The sequence below is a fragment of the Nicotiana attenuata genome, unplaced genomic scaffold (assembly GCF_001879085.1).
Source record: "Nicotiana attenuata strain UT unplaced genomic scaffold, NIATTr2, whole genome shotgun sequence".
In the NCBI taxonomy this organism is placed as follows: Eukaryota; Viridiplantae; Streptophyta; class Magnoliopsida; order Solanales; family Solanaceae; genus Nicotiana; species Nicotiana attenuata.
The window spans coordinates 393,781-410,240 of record NW_017670559.1 but is presented as its reverse complement, the minus strand read 5'-3'; the positions used below and the strand labels follow the sequence as shown (position 1 = coordinate 410,240).

Genomic DNA, 16,460 nt, shown 5'->3' with positions numbered 1-16,460 from the left:
CGGCGTTCCGGTAACGTGCATTAGGGTAATTAAGGACATGTACAATGGAGCTAAGACTCGGGTGGAGATGGGGTTACATCAGGGATAAGCTCTTAGCCCATTTTTATTTGCTTTGGCAATGGATGTGCTGACGCGATACATCCAAGGGGAGGTGTGGTGGTGTATGTTATTCGAAACATAGTGCTGATTGACGAGACATGACGCGGGGTTAATGTTAGGCTGAAGGTATGGAGACAGACTCTGGAGTCTAAAGGGTTCAAGTTAAGCAGGAGAAAACATAATACTTGGAGTGCAAGTTCGGTGTTGGGACTCATGTCGAAGAAGTGGACGTGAAGCTTGATACACAAGTCATCCCCAAGAAGGATAGTTTCAAATACCTTGGGTCCATTACAAGGTAACGTGGAGATTAACAAGGATGTTACTCATCGTATTGGAGCGGGGTTGATGAAATGGGGGCTCGCATCTGGTGTCTTGTGTGATAGAAATGTGCCTCCAAGACTTAAGGTAAGTTTTACAGAGTGGTAGTTAGACCGACTACGTTATACGGAGCCGAATATTGGCCAGTCAAGAAATCTCATGTCCAGAAAATGAGAGTAACAGAAATGAGGATGTTAAGATGAATGTGTGGGCTTACCAGGAAAGACAAGATCAGGAATAAAGTTATTAACGACAAGATGGCCGTGGCTAATGTGAAAAACAAGTTGCGGGAATTGAGGCTGAGATGATTCGGGCATGTGAAGAGAAGAGGCACCGATGTCCCGGTCAGGGGTGTGAGAAGTTGACCATGGCGGGTCAGAGTAGAGGTAGAGGAAGGCCTAAGAAGTGCCGAGGAGAGGTGATTAGGCAGGATATGGCACTACTTCAGCTTAACGAGGACATGACCCTCGACAGAAAAGTGTGGAGGTCAAGAATAAGGTTGTGGGTTGACAGGTAGTCAAGGGTTTCTCCACGTCCTACCAGTAGTATTAGCACTAGTCTTGTATTTTCCTATTCCTTTTTTGATGAAGTAAGAGATATTATAAAAAACATCAATAAGATGTAAAAGAGCACTGTCCAGGTGCTAATACAAAAGATGATATGTTAGCTCTGTACAGATGGTCCTATGCTAGTATTAGGGAGCTAACAAAATCCAAAAATAATTCGAGAGCTAATAGGGGAGAGGTTACTCCAGCTATAAACAAAACTATACAATTAGCTTTCAAGGAGTAATTAGGAGTTGCTAAGCCCTTAAAATATCTTCTATTCATTTCTGTCCAAATAGCCCAAAAAACACATCCAGGAATCATTTTCCAGATCTTACTAATGGATTTACCAACTTTCCATAGACTCCAGCTACTATAAGCATCTTTAGTACTCTCTGGCATCACCCAATTGAGTCCTAAAACTGAAAGGAACATATTCCAAATATCCGTAGCAACTGGACAATGCAAAAATAGATGTCTGTTTGTTTCAAAATCCTGCTGGCACATGTAGCATCTATTAACTATGGGAATACTCCTTTTGCAAAGATTATCTTGAGTGAGGCACGCTTCCTTCAATGCAGTCCAGCTATGACATATAACTTTGGGGGGTAATTTTGTTTTCCAGATGAGCTTCCAAGGCCAATTGTCCATCATTTCATTTTGGCTAATATTATGTAGGTATCCTGCTTCCACTGTGTATATTCCTTTAGTACTTGCTCCCCATATGAGTTTATCTGGAAGTTGCTCATTTACCATGCATTTCTCCAATTGTTCCAGAAGGCTAAGTAATTCACCTAATTCCTAGTCTTACACATTTCTTCTGAGGATTGGAAACCAAGAATTGTCTGCTCTATTCTGAGAGACAGTTGAATCAGGTCTGTTTGCTATTTGATAAAGGTTTGGAAAGTCATTTTGTAGAGTTGAATCCCCTAGCCACTTGTCTTTCCAAAACTTAACATTAGCCCCATTACCGATTTGAAATTTGTTGTTCTGGCTGAACTCCCCCCATAGTTTGATTATGTATTTCCAAGGTCCAACCCCATGTGCCGCCCTAGAGACTTTTGTACACCAGTTACTCTGGACCCCGTGTTTTGCATTCACGACTTTCTTCCAGGTTGACTGCTCCTCTTGCACATATCTCCATAGCCATTTCATGAGTAGGCATCTGTTATGTGTGGCAATGTTTTTTATGCCCGGGCCTCCAAGAGTTTTAGGCAATGTCACTCTCCCCCATTTCACTAAATGAAACTTGTGTGATTCGCTATTGCCTTCCCATAAAAAGTTCCTTCTGATTCTGTCCAGTTTCTTCTGTACCTTTGAGGGGATGGGAAAAAGAGACATAAGATAAGTAGGGATACTGTCTAGGGCACTATTGATGAGTGTGAGTCTGCCCCCCATGGATAAGTATTGCATTTGCCATGTAGCTAGTTTCTTTTCAAATTTCTCCACCACTCCATTCCAGATTTCAGTTGATTTGTGCTTAGCACCCAAAGGGAGTCCCAGATAAGTTGTTAGAAATGAGCCTATATCACAGCATAAAATATCTGCTAGCATTTCCAAATTTTGTACTTCATTAAACGGGTATGAATAATGTCTTTATCATGTGATGTGAGAAGGCATGATTGGGGCTTCAAATATGAGCAAATGTCAGATTTAAATACTTGCATCTTTGATACTCTGCTCCACAAAAAATTAGAGGTCGTCTGCATCTATAGCAAAATGAGATACATTGGTAGCCAATTTCGAAAACCTTGAATCCATTGTAATCTCTGGCCTTGTCTAGCATTTTGCTCAACCGTTCCATGGACTAGGATGAAGAGTAAAACGGGACAGAGGGTACCCCTTGACCTGAGTCCTTTTTGGGGAGAAAAAAAACCAATTGGACTGGAGTCACTAGGATTGAATACTTGACTAATGTAATGCTGAACTTTATCCACTTGAGCCATTTCTCCCCGAAACCCATCTTCTTTAAGATAGTGAAAAGATATTGTCGGTTTACTTGATCAAATGCCTTTTCTATATCGAGCTTGCATAGAATTCCAGACTCCCCTTTCTTTTGCTTCCAATCCAGTACCTCATTGGCAATAAGTGAAGCATCTGTGATTTGTCTACCTTTTAGAAAAGCATTTTGACTCCCAGAAACAAGCTTGCATATTACAGTTTTCAATCTTTTAGCTAAAAGTTTTGCTGCGATCTTATAGACACTGCCAATTAGACTAATAGGTCTATAATCTTTTAGTTCAATAGCCCCTTTCTTTTTGGGATCAATGCAATGAATGAAGCATTGCAAGATCTCACCATATGGCAGTGTTGGTGAAAATGATTCATGGCACCAATGACATCAGATTTGATTATGACCCAAGCCTTCTAAAAGAATTCCATGGTGAATCCATCAGGACCTGGTGCCTTATCCGGAGCACAGGACTTGATGGTGGCTAGTATTTCTTCTTCCCCAAATTCTTTTTCAAGCTCCTCATTTTCCTCCTCAGAGATGTAGGCCAAATCTTCAAAATTAGCTGTTGGTCTCCAATGTTCAGGTTCAGAGTAGAGGCCTTCATAGAAGCCCAGTATTTCCTGTTTGATCTGGTTCTTGTCCTAAATAATGTCTTCCCCCACTTTGAGCATGTCAATGCAATTGTATCTCTTGTGACTGTTGGCCATCTTTTGGAAATACTTGGTATTACTATCTCCCTCGCTTAGCCATAAACATCTAGATTTCTGTCTCCAGGATGTTTCCTCCGCTTTGGCAATACTATGAATTTCCATCTTTAGATCAAGCATTTTGGACTGATCCATGGGTGATAGCAGCCTGGTCTCACTAGCCTGGTCCAGAAACATTAATTCCTCCAGTACCTTGCTCCTCAGGGATTCAATTTTGCAGAAAACTTCTCTATCCCAAATTGATATGTCTTTTTTCAGTAGTTTCAACTTCTGGACCAGGATGTAGTCTGGAGTGCCTACCACTGAGTAGCCCCGCCACCATTCCTTAACTTTGTCAAGAAAACCTTCTACCTGCAGCCACATGTTCTCGAATTTAAAGTAGGTTGGGTTAGTCTCCCATTCGCCATTTTCAAGCATAAGTGGTCTGTGATCAGATATGACTTTGGGAAGAGCAATTTGAGATGCTTTCTTGAAGCTATCATTCCATTATGGGGAGATAAGGATTCTGTCAATTCTGGATGCTTGAATAGAATCTTCCCCTCTTGACCAAGTATAGAAAGCCCCCTGGAGAGGAAGATCAATGATACTCAAGTCTTGAGTGATATCAGAGAATCTTGACATTGCTTTTGATCTCCTGATACAGTTGTATCTTTCGCTTTCAAATCTGCATACATTAAAGTCCCCCCTTACAACCCAGTGATCACTCCAAAGGCCTCTAATAGCAGCTAGTTCACTCCAAAATACCTCTCTTTCTGAATTTGTATGAGGACCATAAACCCCCGTAAAACACTATCTAAAATTTTCTTAGAGACCATCTAGCATGCAAGAGATAGTGTAGGATCCTTGTTGAATCCCTGAGCAACTCCATTGTCTCTTGTCCCATAAGATTATCACCCCCCCCCCCCCCAACTGTTATCACATGATTTTAATTCAGTCCAACCCGTCCACCGATTCCCCCAAACTTGAAGTGCAGTTTCCTGTAGGCAAATTACATCAGCTTTCCATCTATAAAGAAGGGACTTTATTGTTTCCCTTTTCCCAGCATCATTCAGCCCACACACGTTCCAACTCAAGATTTTTAACTTCATCCAGAGAAGGATTTGTAGTGTCTGCCCCTATCTCGCTTGTCACCTCCCTCATAATTTACAAGACATTCTAATTTTTCCATCTCCTCTTTCTTTGACTTCCCCTTCTTTGACGCCTGACTACTTTATTTTTGTTGCAGTTGTAATTGACGCCTTTCTTCATTCGAAGAATGATATCAAGAAGCTCGTGTTCAAAGCCTGATACATTCACTCTGAAAGCTTTACATGCCTTTACCATCTTCATTTTAGTCCACTTTGATGTCTCAATCACTGTCGGCTTGAAGACTACCTCAGAGCTTGACCCTTCGTCGTACTTCGTAAGTTGAATGCTCTCAGAGTTGAGGGAGAGTTCAGAATCTGAGCTGCATACCAGAGACATCTTTGGCGCCGGTTGGAATTGTTGGAGAAGAGCTCTGAGCTCTACAAGTGGTTCTGCTTCATCATCTGCTTCAGAATTAGTTTCTCCCTTGTCTTCAGGTTTCATGCCGCTTTGGTAGCAGCTTGGCTCATCCGTGAGAGGATCATATTTATTATCTAAAGCCAAGACCTCAAACCGGTTGACGCAAGGGTCCAAAAGAGGCCCTCTAGCCCGCCAGAGATGTTGAGATTTTTTCTTTTGAGACTTTTTCTTTGGCCCCGTGATGTAATAATTTCGATCTAGGTTCACTGCTTTGTTTTTATCAATAGTCTAGCCCATATCTTTTGACCTGGTATAATTTGATACTGCATCTTTAAGATTTAGACCCATATCAATTGTCTGCATAGCGCCACATGGCCCCCCACATGGCCAGACTTGACGGCATTTTGAGAGCTCGAGGGGCCAAATCTAACAGCCCCATCAGTCTTCGGTGTCACTACTTTCGACGTTACCATAGTGACTTCTGTTTCTCCTTTTCCAATCGGACTGGCTTTCACAGAGGCATCGGGTAAGATAGTAATTTCTGTGAGAAAGCACGGGAGAAAATATTATTGATATTATTCTCATATGTTAAACATGATACAATGAGCCCTATATATATACATAACATGTCCTACTCCTAATACATATTGGATTAGGGTTATTTACTACTATTTACATAACTATTCTAATACTCCCCTTCAAGCTGGTGCATATAAATCATATGTACCGAGCTTGTTACATATGTAGTTAATACGAGGACCAGTGAGGGACTTGGTGAAAATATCTGCAAGCTGATCATTCGACTTTACAAACTTTGTAGCAATATCTCCCGAGAGTATCTTTTCTCTGACAAAGTGACAGTCAATCTCAATGTGTTTAGTTCTCTCATGGAACACCGATTTGACGCAATATAAAGAGCAACTTGATTATCACACACAAGTCTCATCTGACTAATCTCACCAAATTTCAACTCCTTGAGCAACTGTTTGATCCAAATTAAGCTCACATGTCGCCATAGCCATTGCTCGATATTCTGCTTCTGCACCGAGCAACCACAATCTGTTTCTTGCTCTTCCAAGACACCAAATTTCCTCCTACTAAGACACAATATCCAGACGTAAAACGTCTATCAAAAGGTGATCCTACCCAATCAGCATCTGAGTATCCAACGATCTGCTAATGGCCTCGATCCTCAAACAATAAACCTTTGCCTGGAGCTGATTTTATATACCGAAGAATGCGAACAACTGCATCCCAATGACTATCACACGGAGAATCCATAAACTGACTCACAACACTCACAGGAAAGGAAATGTCAGGTCTTGTCACTGTAAGGTAATTTAATTTACCAACCAACTGCCTATATCTTGCAGGATCGCTAAGAGGCTCCCCTGTCCTGGCAGAAGTTTAGAATTCGGATCCATCGGAGTGTCAACAGGTCTACAACCTGTCATTCCTATCTCCTCAAGAATATCTAAGGCATACTTCCGTTGTGAGATCACAATACCTGAGCTAGACTGAGCGACCTCAATACCCAAAAAATACTTTAGTTTGCCCAGGTCCTTAGTCTGAAAGTGTTGAGAGAGATGTTGCTTCAATTTAGTAATACCATCCTGATCATTGCCGATAATAACAATATCATTAACATAGACCACCAGATAAATACAGAGACTCGAAGCAGAGTGCCAATAAAACACAGAGTGAACAACTTCACTCCGAGTCATGCCAAACTCCTGGATAACTGTGCTGAACTTACCAAACCAGGCTCGAGGAGACTGCTTTAGACCATAAAGTGACCGGCGCAAGCGACATATAAGGCCACGAGACTCCCCCTAAGCAACAAACCCAGGTGGTTGCTCCATATAAACTTCATCCTCAAGGTCACCATGTAAAAAAGCATTCTTAATGTCCAGCTGATAGAGAGGCCAATGGCGAACGGCAGCCATGGATAGAAAAAAGCGGACTGATGCTACCTTAGCCACGGGAGAGAAGGTATCACTGTAATGGAGCCCAAATATCTGAGTATCCATTGGCAACAAGACAGGCCTTAAGGCGATCAATCTTGCCATCCGGACCAACCTTGACTACATATACCCAGCGACAACCAACAGTAGATTTACCTGAAGGAAGAGGAACGAGCTCCCAATACCACCCGTATGTAAAGCAGACATCTCGTCACTCATAGCCTGTCGCCATCCTGGATGAGACAATGTTTCACCTGTAGACTTAGGGATGGAAACAGAGGACAAAGAAGATATAAAAGCATCTGGATTGGGAGACACAAGTCATGCTACTATTTGTTGGAGCAACGGAGGCTAATCCTGAAGATGTTTGTTTACGTGCTTTGTACTGAAGGAACTCAATATAATCCGGTAAAAAAAACCATCTGGATTGGATTCAATGCATTGGATACAAAGGATTGTGAGTTAAAGGCTTCCGATACGAATGCCATTATAATATCGTGCCGGAAAAAGCAGAAATTTCCTGGGGATCACTGTTCACGCCGGAAAAATCACTGTAGCTCGCCGGAAAATTCCAAAGTTGTCGGAATCTGTCGGAAATAGTACCAATGGACTCGGAATTGCAAGGAGATGACACTGTCCAAAAGAAGCGTTTCCAACTTCTGGCCGGAAAAGCCCTCACGCGCCGGCGTGTGGGACAGACGCGCCGCCGGCGGCAGATCTCCGGCAGGCGTGTGGGGCGCGTGGATGGTCTTCTTCAGGTGACTTTTTCTGGGGTTTGGTCGGCTATCTCTTGGGAACCTTTTGGTGTTGTTGGATGTCGCACAACACTGATAATTAGTGACTTTGACGCAAATAGTCACTTAGGTCACCGGAAAATTGCACGGTGACTGAGTTCTTTCTTCCCGGATGTCGCTGGAATGACGCACAGCGATCTCTTCTCACCAAAGCTCTGATACCATGTGAGAATGCACGGGAGAAAATATTATTGATTAATTATGACAATGATACAATGAGCCCTATATATATAATACATGTCCTACTCCTAATACTTATGGGATTACTACTATTTAACTATCAAACTAACAATATACATAACATGCCCTGCTCCTAATACATATTGGATTAGGGTTATTTACTACTATTTACATGACTATTCTAACAATTTCAAACTTCCATTTTTCAATTGTAATGTCCATTCTTGTTGGAAGCACATCCTGACAGTCTTGGACACAGATGCGAGCCCAATGGAGGTGTGAGATATTTTTTGTATCTTCATCAATTCCAACATATCCGCCGCAACGATTTCCGATTGAACGGAAAGTTTCCAAAGACCAAGCATGTAGAGGGACTCCAAAGGCTCTGAGCCATTTTTTACCTGGGCTGTCACTTGCCGAGGACAAACCAGTAGTCGGCGACCACCAATCCAAGGTGAGATGTCTGCCATTCCAAAACCAATCCCCTGCTTTGACTCTTGCAGCTTCTTGCCTAGAGGGGAGATCAAAGAGGAACTGATTGTGGTTCATTGGTATCACCTTCATGCCAGCACTCAACCTCCATCTACTGATAAACCATTTCTGAATAACCTCAGTATTTGGAGTGCAGTTGAAGCTATCATTAAAACTTCCAACCAGACATTTAGACAAAACTAATTCTTGTTGACGTCACCTTCGTTGTTGGATGAGTTCTCCCCTACTTGCGCTTCCGATCCTGGCCACTAGATAATTTTTCCAGTATCTACAAAAGACTGGTCTCCAATGAAGGCTGGCTTATGAACTTGTGGACTTCCCAGGAAATGAACAATTTTTGTAGCAATATCACCCCATCCTTGATTGTATGCATTCTCTGGTATTATTACGGCAGATTTCCTGTTTCCTGACCAAGTTTCAATTCTGATACAGCGTCCATGGATGTTGTAGTTCTGATAGACACGGTATGTATATGCTTGGACCGTCCTTCCCCACCTTCTGTAAAAGATCCCCTTCCCCACTGAAGCGTGTTGAATGGCATCACATACCCAGCGAAGATTTCCTTCATCTAACGTAACTTTGCTTGTGAATCTTCTATTACGGTCTGTTAAAGTGAACCAACGATCAAACTTTTCCCTGTATCAGCAAGCTCAAAAGATTTCTCACCTGCATAAAAAAGATTTTTCCTGCCATCTTTTTCCCCCAAAATACTATCTATAGTTGTTGGGTGTTTGGTTAATCACAAGGATGAATAGAGAAGAATTGAGACAACCACCGTTAATAGAATCCAGAAACGCCGGAAAAAGCTAACCCATCTCGTCGGCCCTAAGAGAAGAAAGAGATGGGTTTTCTGAGAGAAAAGGAGCAGTCTCCGAAGGAAGCTAAACCATGCAGCCGGGATTTGTAGAGATCGTCCGCGCTAAGGAAGTAAAATTGTCGGCGGAAGAGAGAGAAAGTGAGAGTAGTGGACGGATCTATTGGATAGGTGGTCGGAGGTTTTTTGAAGAAAGAGAGAGTCGGTAAAGGGGTTTCGTTACGTCGGAAAAGTGATTGTAGAAAAGAGGGTATCGGAAAAGGGGTTTTTGTGACTTACCTCGGTATCCGTGTCTGAGAACATTTTTTTGAAGAAGCAATATATTTTGGTAGTGCTTAGTTCCTTGTTATTACACGGTGCGTCATTATTACCAATAGTTGGCACTAGTCTTGTATTCTCGTATTCCTTGATTTTGGTTATTACATGTTTTGCCATTTGCTTCCGTTGCCTTTACCTTCTTGTTGCTATTAATTGGTTATTGCTTCCTTTCACTGTTCTTAAGCCAAGGGTCTATTGGAAATAGCCTTCCACCTTCATTAGGTAGAGGTAAGGTCTGTGTACACATTACCCTCCCCAAATCCCACTTGTGGGATTCCACTGGATTTGTTGTTGTTGTTCTCTTTTATAACTCATTTAGAGAAATTATATAGACTGACAGATACAGTACAAATTGCGAATGATCATAAAGTGTCTTCTTGATGAAACTATATTTAGTTTATTATATGCACATATCTTTAGAGTAGAGCATTCTACAGCAAAGGGGTGTTTCCCTAAGCATTAAGAAAATCTTAAATTAAATAATACTGAACCAAAATTTTCCGTGTATATCACCTATCCAAAGAAACCTGTCTGCATGTCTAAATCCATAAAGAATCTTAAGGAGCTAGATGTTCTATGAAATAAGCTAAACTTAGCACAGTATAATTCCAATTCAAGAATGTATTTCTATTAGAATGGAATTTGCACACCTTTAGACAATACACAGCAAGCCGCCTCCTAGTTTCTGAGTTCCCATTTTGAAGATCTGATATAATTGAATGATGGACATCCTCCTTCTGCAGACGTAGCAGTAGTATTAGGAAACAAATTACTTGCTCTAAACAAGACAAGTATATTCATTAGGAACAAAAAGGATAGGGAAAACAAGACAAATGAACATATTATTTCTTTATTGTTAACGAGACAAAAGAACAGATTCTGAACATAAAAGAGCATAACCAGAATAAAAAAAGGAATACAAGACCCACTGTCAGAATTTTCAGTTCTCACACAATCCAATGGCATAATGTTACTAATAAGGGTTCAAACAATAAGAATAAGATGCCTCCCCCACCAGAAAAAAATCTGAAAGTAAACTTTAGAAGATAAGAAATTGCAACATAAAAAAGATGTGCATTATTGCTAAAGAGAATATTAGTAAATATGCACTGGAGCTAGACAGAGAGGCCAGATGATGGGCAATGAATGGGCATGCAGACTTCTTAGATACTATGCACAGTTTTTTTGATAACCGAGAAATCCCGGAGGTCCAGTGGTGCATGGTTTGAAACTCGGTGGTAATGGGGCCGCTTACCTTCCCTTCTCCACTTAAATACCAAACTTGTCTCCTAACCCACACATCACAAGTTGCGGTCTTACCAGTAGACCAAAGCCCAAGCCCTGGGGGCCACTTCATGACAATTTGGAATTTGGTTTAATAGGTCGTCTTGGTGGTAGTTGCTTGCAATGGAGCTTCAAGGGACCAGAATTTACAAGCCATTGAGTCCACTTCTAGAAAGTGTTCAGTTCATAGAGATGTTATACAGTCTAGAAGTATATCAAATTCGTCAGTTACTTGTTAAAATTTTATAATAAATCAAGTAAAAGAAGTATACAACTGTAAAATACTAAACTTCACAAAAAGTCCGTTTGATCATCTATAAAATATGGAATATCCTTCTTACCCCAAACATACAAATGGAATAAAGAGGAGTTCTTCACCCTCCTCAATGGACCTTAGATTCCTTTAAGAACTCTGTTCTTTTTATTCCTAAAAGAGCTCTTTTATTTGTTTCTCTCCATAATGCAAAACACAAAAAGGGGAAAATTTCCCATCTCCTCCCTGCACGCATCCAATCTTCTTACTCTCCAACTGGCAAATGCTTCCATCACATATTTAAGTAGCACAAGATAAACACAAATGCAAATATGAAATACTTAAATCGATAAAAGGTGTTTGTTGAAAGATGCTTGAGGTTGTCATGTGATGGCTGGTAGCAAACCCACACTGATTACCCTTTTTCCCGATAAGTATGTGCTATTGTGAGTTGGAAAAGGATGAGAATTTAACAAATGCAACTTGCATAAAATAAATTCAAAAACTTTTTACCCATGTTTCAGGCACAAAATTGAACATTTCCTCTTTTCTTTTACTGAGTTCAGGGTCTCTCATGCATATCACAAAATTTTTCTTTTCCAACTCTAGTAGATCAAACACAGGGACTGCCATTAATTTCACAATTATAATGCCAAAATAATAAGGGCAACAAACATAAAGCTAACGAGTACAAAAGCATTCCGTCAACCGCACAAACTCTATACACAAGGAAATTACATACCATTCCCACAAGACCTACTTATGTTGTACTTATATATACATGAGCTATGGCCCATATGGAAAAACACTCAAACTTGGTCATCAGCATAAGCAGAGGAGCGAGGTGAGAGGGACAAAATCCCTCCACTCTTAACTGGAGTTCTCGGGTTTAGAGTCCTGGAAACGGATAAACTCCCGGTAGGACTCCTACCAGGAGTTTCCGAGGACTCTAAACCTGATTTTAAAAATAAAATAAAACCTCCTGGTGGGACTGCTTCCCCTTTAGTGGGCCCTACGTAGCGTAAATCCGGATTAGTCGGGCCATTGCATTTCAGATACCGGATGCATTCACTAGCCTCAAGATGCTTTTTATGTCAGCAGAGTGCTGAAATGACAGTCTTTGTTCTTACACTACAAAGTGACTGGACGACTGTGGCAGATTTTCTTGAGCATGTTTGGACTGAAATGGGTCATGCCACAGTCAACTACTGAGATGCTGAAGTGCTGGAACAAAGCAGGAGGCAGTGCAAGGCAAAAGAAGTGGTGCAAATCTATCCCAGCTTGTATTTGGTGGACTGTGTGGAAAGAGAGAAATGCAAGGTGCTTTGAAGATAGTAGCAGCTATACAGATAGAATTAAGATGAACTGTGTAGTATCCTTATATTTGTGTAAAGAAAACCTAATAGAGGATGCTGAATCTTTATTAGATTTTTTGGAATCTCTGTAACTAGTCTTAGCATAGTCCTTGTAAGATGAACAAGTGTTTTTGCTTAGATATTTTGTAAATATGGTGTCCAGCATTCCCTAAATGGTGATGAATATACTGTTACCTATTTTTAAAAAAAACGATAAAAAGTTAAAGTTTTTGAGCATAAACAAGAGTGCATATAGAATAACCGTTCCGAAGGGGTATCATATCTGATTATGACAAGAAAGGAAAAGTTTCCTGTACAAATTTATTCACAGAAGGTACATGGTTGTGGTCAGATATAGGAGTATGTGACAAGAAAATATAGATAAACGAGCAAAGTCTAACCTGTTCATTAAGAAAATGTGCTGAGACAGAATTCAGTGAGTAAGAACTAAGTTTATGATCCCTCTGCACAGCCTGCAAAACAAGAGAATAACAGGTTCACTGACATTCATTTTATTTTCCTTAGCAAAGTTCTTCCCTATATCAATTAGAACAGGTTATGGATACAGCCATAATGAACAAAACCTGAAATAAATCAAATTGAACTCTCCCTTCTATTGTTATTTCTTTACTTTCCCTTGTGCCGTGCTGTCTGCAACATAAAACGCATATATCAGTCCACAGCTCCATAAGTTTTTTTATATAGTCAGCTACACAAATTATACAGCAAAAGTCAGTTGCATATATTTGTCAGCCTTAGGAATAATTTCTTTTAGATTTGATAATCACAAATAATTAGATGAAGACTTATCTTTGAGTTTCACTGAAGCCTTGGGGGAATTTGCTTTTATGATCACAAAACAACGGGCGCTGGTTTTTGAGATTCAGTAGTGTGGATTTTGGTTTTTTTTTTTTTTTTTTTGATAAGGTAAAAGATTTTATTAACACTTGGGGAGAACCTTGGGTACAAGCCATATACCAAAAAAAGAGAACCTACACCAAAATATGGTTCCCAATAAAAGAGGCCCAATCCTCTAAACAAATAGGGACCTCGTGAGTACACCAAAAAGAAACTAAAAACAAAAGACTACTTTGCAACTTCACAAAATCTTGTTCCACCCCTTCAAATGCCCTTCTATTTCTCTCTTTCCAAATAACCCACATAATTGCCAAGGGGGCAACACTCAATGCCCTTGGACTACTCTTCCCCTCCTACGAGCCCAACTATGCAACGCCTCCTTCACTATGCCCGGCATCATCCACTGCTCCCCAAACAAATTAAGGACCACTCTCCACAAACAAATAGCCACTTGACAATGCAATAGGAGATGATCTACATCTTTGCCCGAGCTTTTGCACATGAAGCACCAACTAATGTAGGTGAATTTTGGGAAATATTTGAATTAAGATGCTACAAGTCCACTTTTGCAGATGATACAATGCTCAAGGAGGCAAACAAGAGAACCTAACCACTTCATTTTTCTAACCTATTACGAGGAGAGAGATTAAAAAGGTTCTAAGAAGCTGCAGCTGATTATGACACCTATTAGGTTAGTTCACAATGCCATATTTCAGAAACCACAGACAGTAATTGAAGAACATATAAATGCAAACTAAACGGACCAAAGGTTAGATACAAATATAGTCAACAGACACCAAGTAAAAGAATACAGGATTATAGTGATAATATTTTTACCCACAGATAAAGTAGAAACCTAGAAATATTTTAAAACAAACAGAAGATAACAAAAGAAAAGATATAATATGACCTTGAAGAAAAGGTTGAATCTTTTACACGAACCCTGCTGTTTCTGATGCGTCCTAGCACAGGAAATTCTGCCATCCCTAAGACTTCAGCTCTCTGAAATGAAGATAAAACAAACAATACACATCAAACTTGACTTAGCCTTTCCCAATCTCTTTTGGCTGGAAAGAAACAAGCTTTTCCGCTTCAGTTCTACCATCAGCTTCACAGTAACCACAAGTTATCATGTAAGGGTTCCGTTACTTCTGCCTATGGACTTTTTCACTCCTCATTGCTTACTCCAATCAATAATTAAGAAATCCGTCCTTTTTACAACTACATTAAGTAGGCAACTGTTAAGCTTGCTCAGCACATCTAAATTTACTTTAGCTCTTATATCATTGTTTTGGAGCCATATATGGAAAAACATAAGAAGCTCATTACCCGGATGAGATATGGCAAATCAAAGTTGCAGATGTTATATCCAATTATGATATCAGGGTCAACTTCCCGTATAAAATCCTGCAAGTCAAGGGGATGTTAAAATAATAAGTATATTGGTTACTTGTAAAACTAATAGTTTGAAAATCTCTTTTTATGGTTACTTAAGTATTCTAGAACAGTGTTATGCAGTCACGCAAACTAAAGTATGAGAGACTGAAATGGGATATCCAAACACCTTATGCTCATGTTAACTTTAAAAGGTCCCACCACCTCCTCAGCGCCAATCAACCAAGATTCATATGCCCAGCTAAGCGTAAATAGCCATGAAAATCATGTTCATATTTTTACTTTTAACTTCTAACTTGACCAAATTTCATGTGTTAAACCTTCTTCACTCTTCTGCATATGCATTACCATCTGGAGCAGAAACAATATGGACAATCTGAAACTAAAATTGGATGTAACGGAGTGTCCCACACTAAAAGAAACAGGTTATAATGAATTAATGATTAATACTGCCATCATATGGGGTCAACTAGAAAGAATCAACTGCCGCATACAATCTCGCCTACCCCCACCCCCACCCCCCACCCCCCCAAACACCGAAAAGGAAGAGAAGAAAGGTGGAAATATGAGTCCAATTAATAAAAAAGGTTATGCAGAAAGATTACCCTCCATGCCAGCAATACTTCTTTTTCTGTGTCAAATGACATAACATCAACCCCAACTATAGGTGAGCATGACTTAAGGGTCATCACGTTACGAATTAACGGCTGATCCTGTCCCTGCAAGGTAACTAGATTGGCCACCTAGAATGAAGTTAAAATCTTGTCAGCAACAGGAAAGTATACAGTATGGATATATTTTCCGGATATATAGAACAGATGGGGACTCCACCTGAATAACAGGATCTTGTGTAGGCTCAGGAAAGTGGCCCTTACGGCCAGCACATTCAATATCAAAACTCAATATGCGAAAGGGAGCCATCTTTGAAAATTCTCCTTCAGGAGGATGGCTGATCAAGTCAGAATAGCTAAAAGTAAATGTTAAGGAAGTTCAAGGTGATGATTCTTATTAGTAGAATAGAATACACCCTTTAGATCGTATATTCTGCCATGCCTTAGGATACAGGCAATCAAACTCTAATTGACTATAGGAGAGATTCCTTGCAGCTTTCTTATGTTTTCCAACTGGAACTTCAATCCAGTTGCCACCAACGATGTTGCAGTCAATCATGAAGCGAAGAGCAAAAAGAACATTACTTTCATAGGTCATAAAGCTCTTCATACCAAGCCCATCAATCTGAATACCTCTATCAAGGATACCTGCCACATTTTACATTTCAATCAAGTGGAAAAAGAAGAGAAAAAGGATTGGCATAATAGAATCAATTCTATAAAATCAATTAGAACATAAACAATCATAAAAAGTCCTATTTTATTGCAACTCTGGTGCATCCATGATGTTGAAGAAAGAAAACCCAAATACCTCCAGCACTAATTTTTCTCTGCAATTTCAGCTAATGGAGAAGATTAAGCAGCAATTTCACAGGCAGCGTACTTTGCAACTACATTATTCTCAACTAAGGCTCAATGTGAAGTAATAAACAAAGTTATCATGTCAAGAAAATACAAAACTGGAAAAGAGAACACCATAGTAAATATACCACAATCTCAAAAAGCAATTTGGGTGAATGAAATGGTTAATGTAC

At 40.0% G+C, this 16,460-nt stretch overlaps 1 protein-coding gene across 2 annotated transcripts in view; it reads right to left on the bottom strand.

The window, feature by feature from the left end:
- The window catches only part of LOC109240951 (DNA polymerase delta catalytic subunit), a 38,323-nt gene that overhangs the window by 18,936 nt on the left and 2,927 nt on the right, over positions 1-16,460 (bottom strand). For both annotated transcript variants that reach the window (XM_019407643.1, XM_019407642.1), the window contains exons 5-12: positions 15,879-16,074; positions 15,647-15,782; positions 15,421-15,558; positions 14,750-14,827; positions 14,331-14,422; positions 13,147-13,213; positions 12,964-13,035; positions 10,321-10,407 (exon numbers count right to left, since the gene is read on the bottom strand). In XM_019407643.1, the coding sequence (XP_019263188.1) occupies positions 10,321-10,407; positions 12,964-13,035; positions 13,147-13,213; positions 14,331-14,422; positions 14,750-14,827; positions 15,421-15,558; positions 15,647-15,782; positions 15,879-16,074 (866 nt within the window). The remainder of the gene's footprint in view (positions 1-10,320; positions 10,408-12,963; positions 13,036-13,146; positions 13,214-14,330; positions 14,423-14,749; positions 14,828-15,420; positions 15,559-15,646; positions 15,783-15,878; positions 16,075-16,460) is intronic.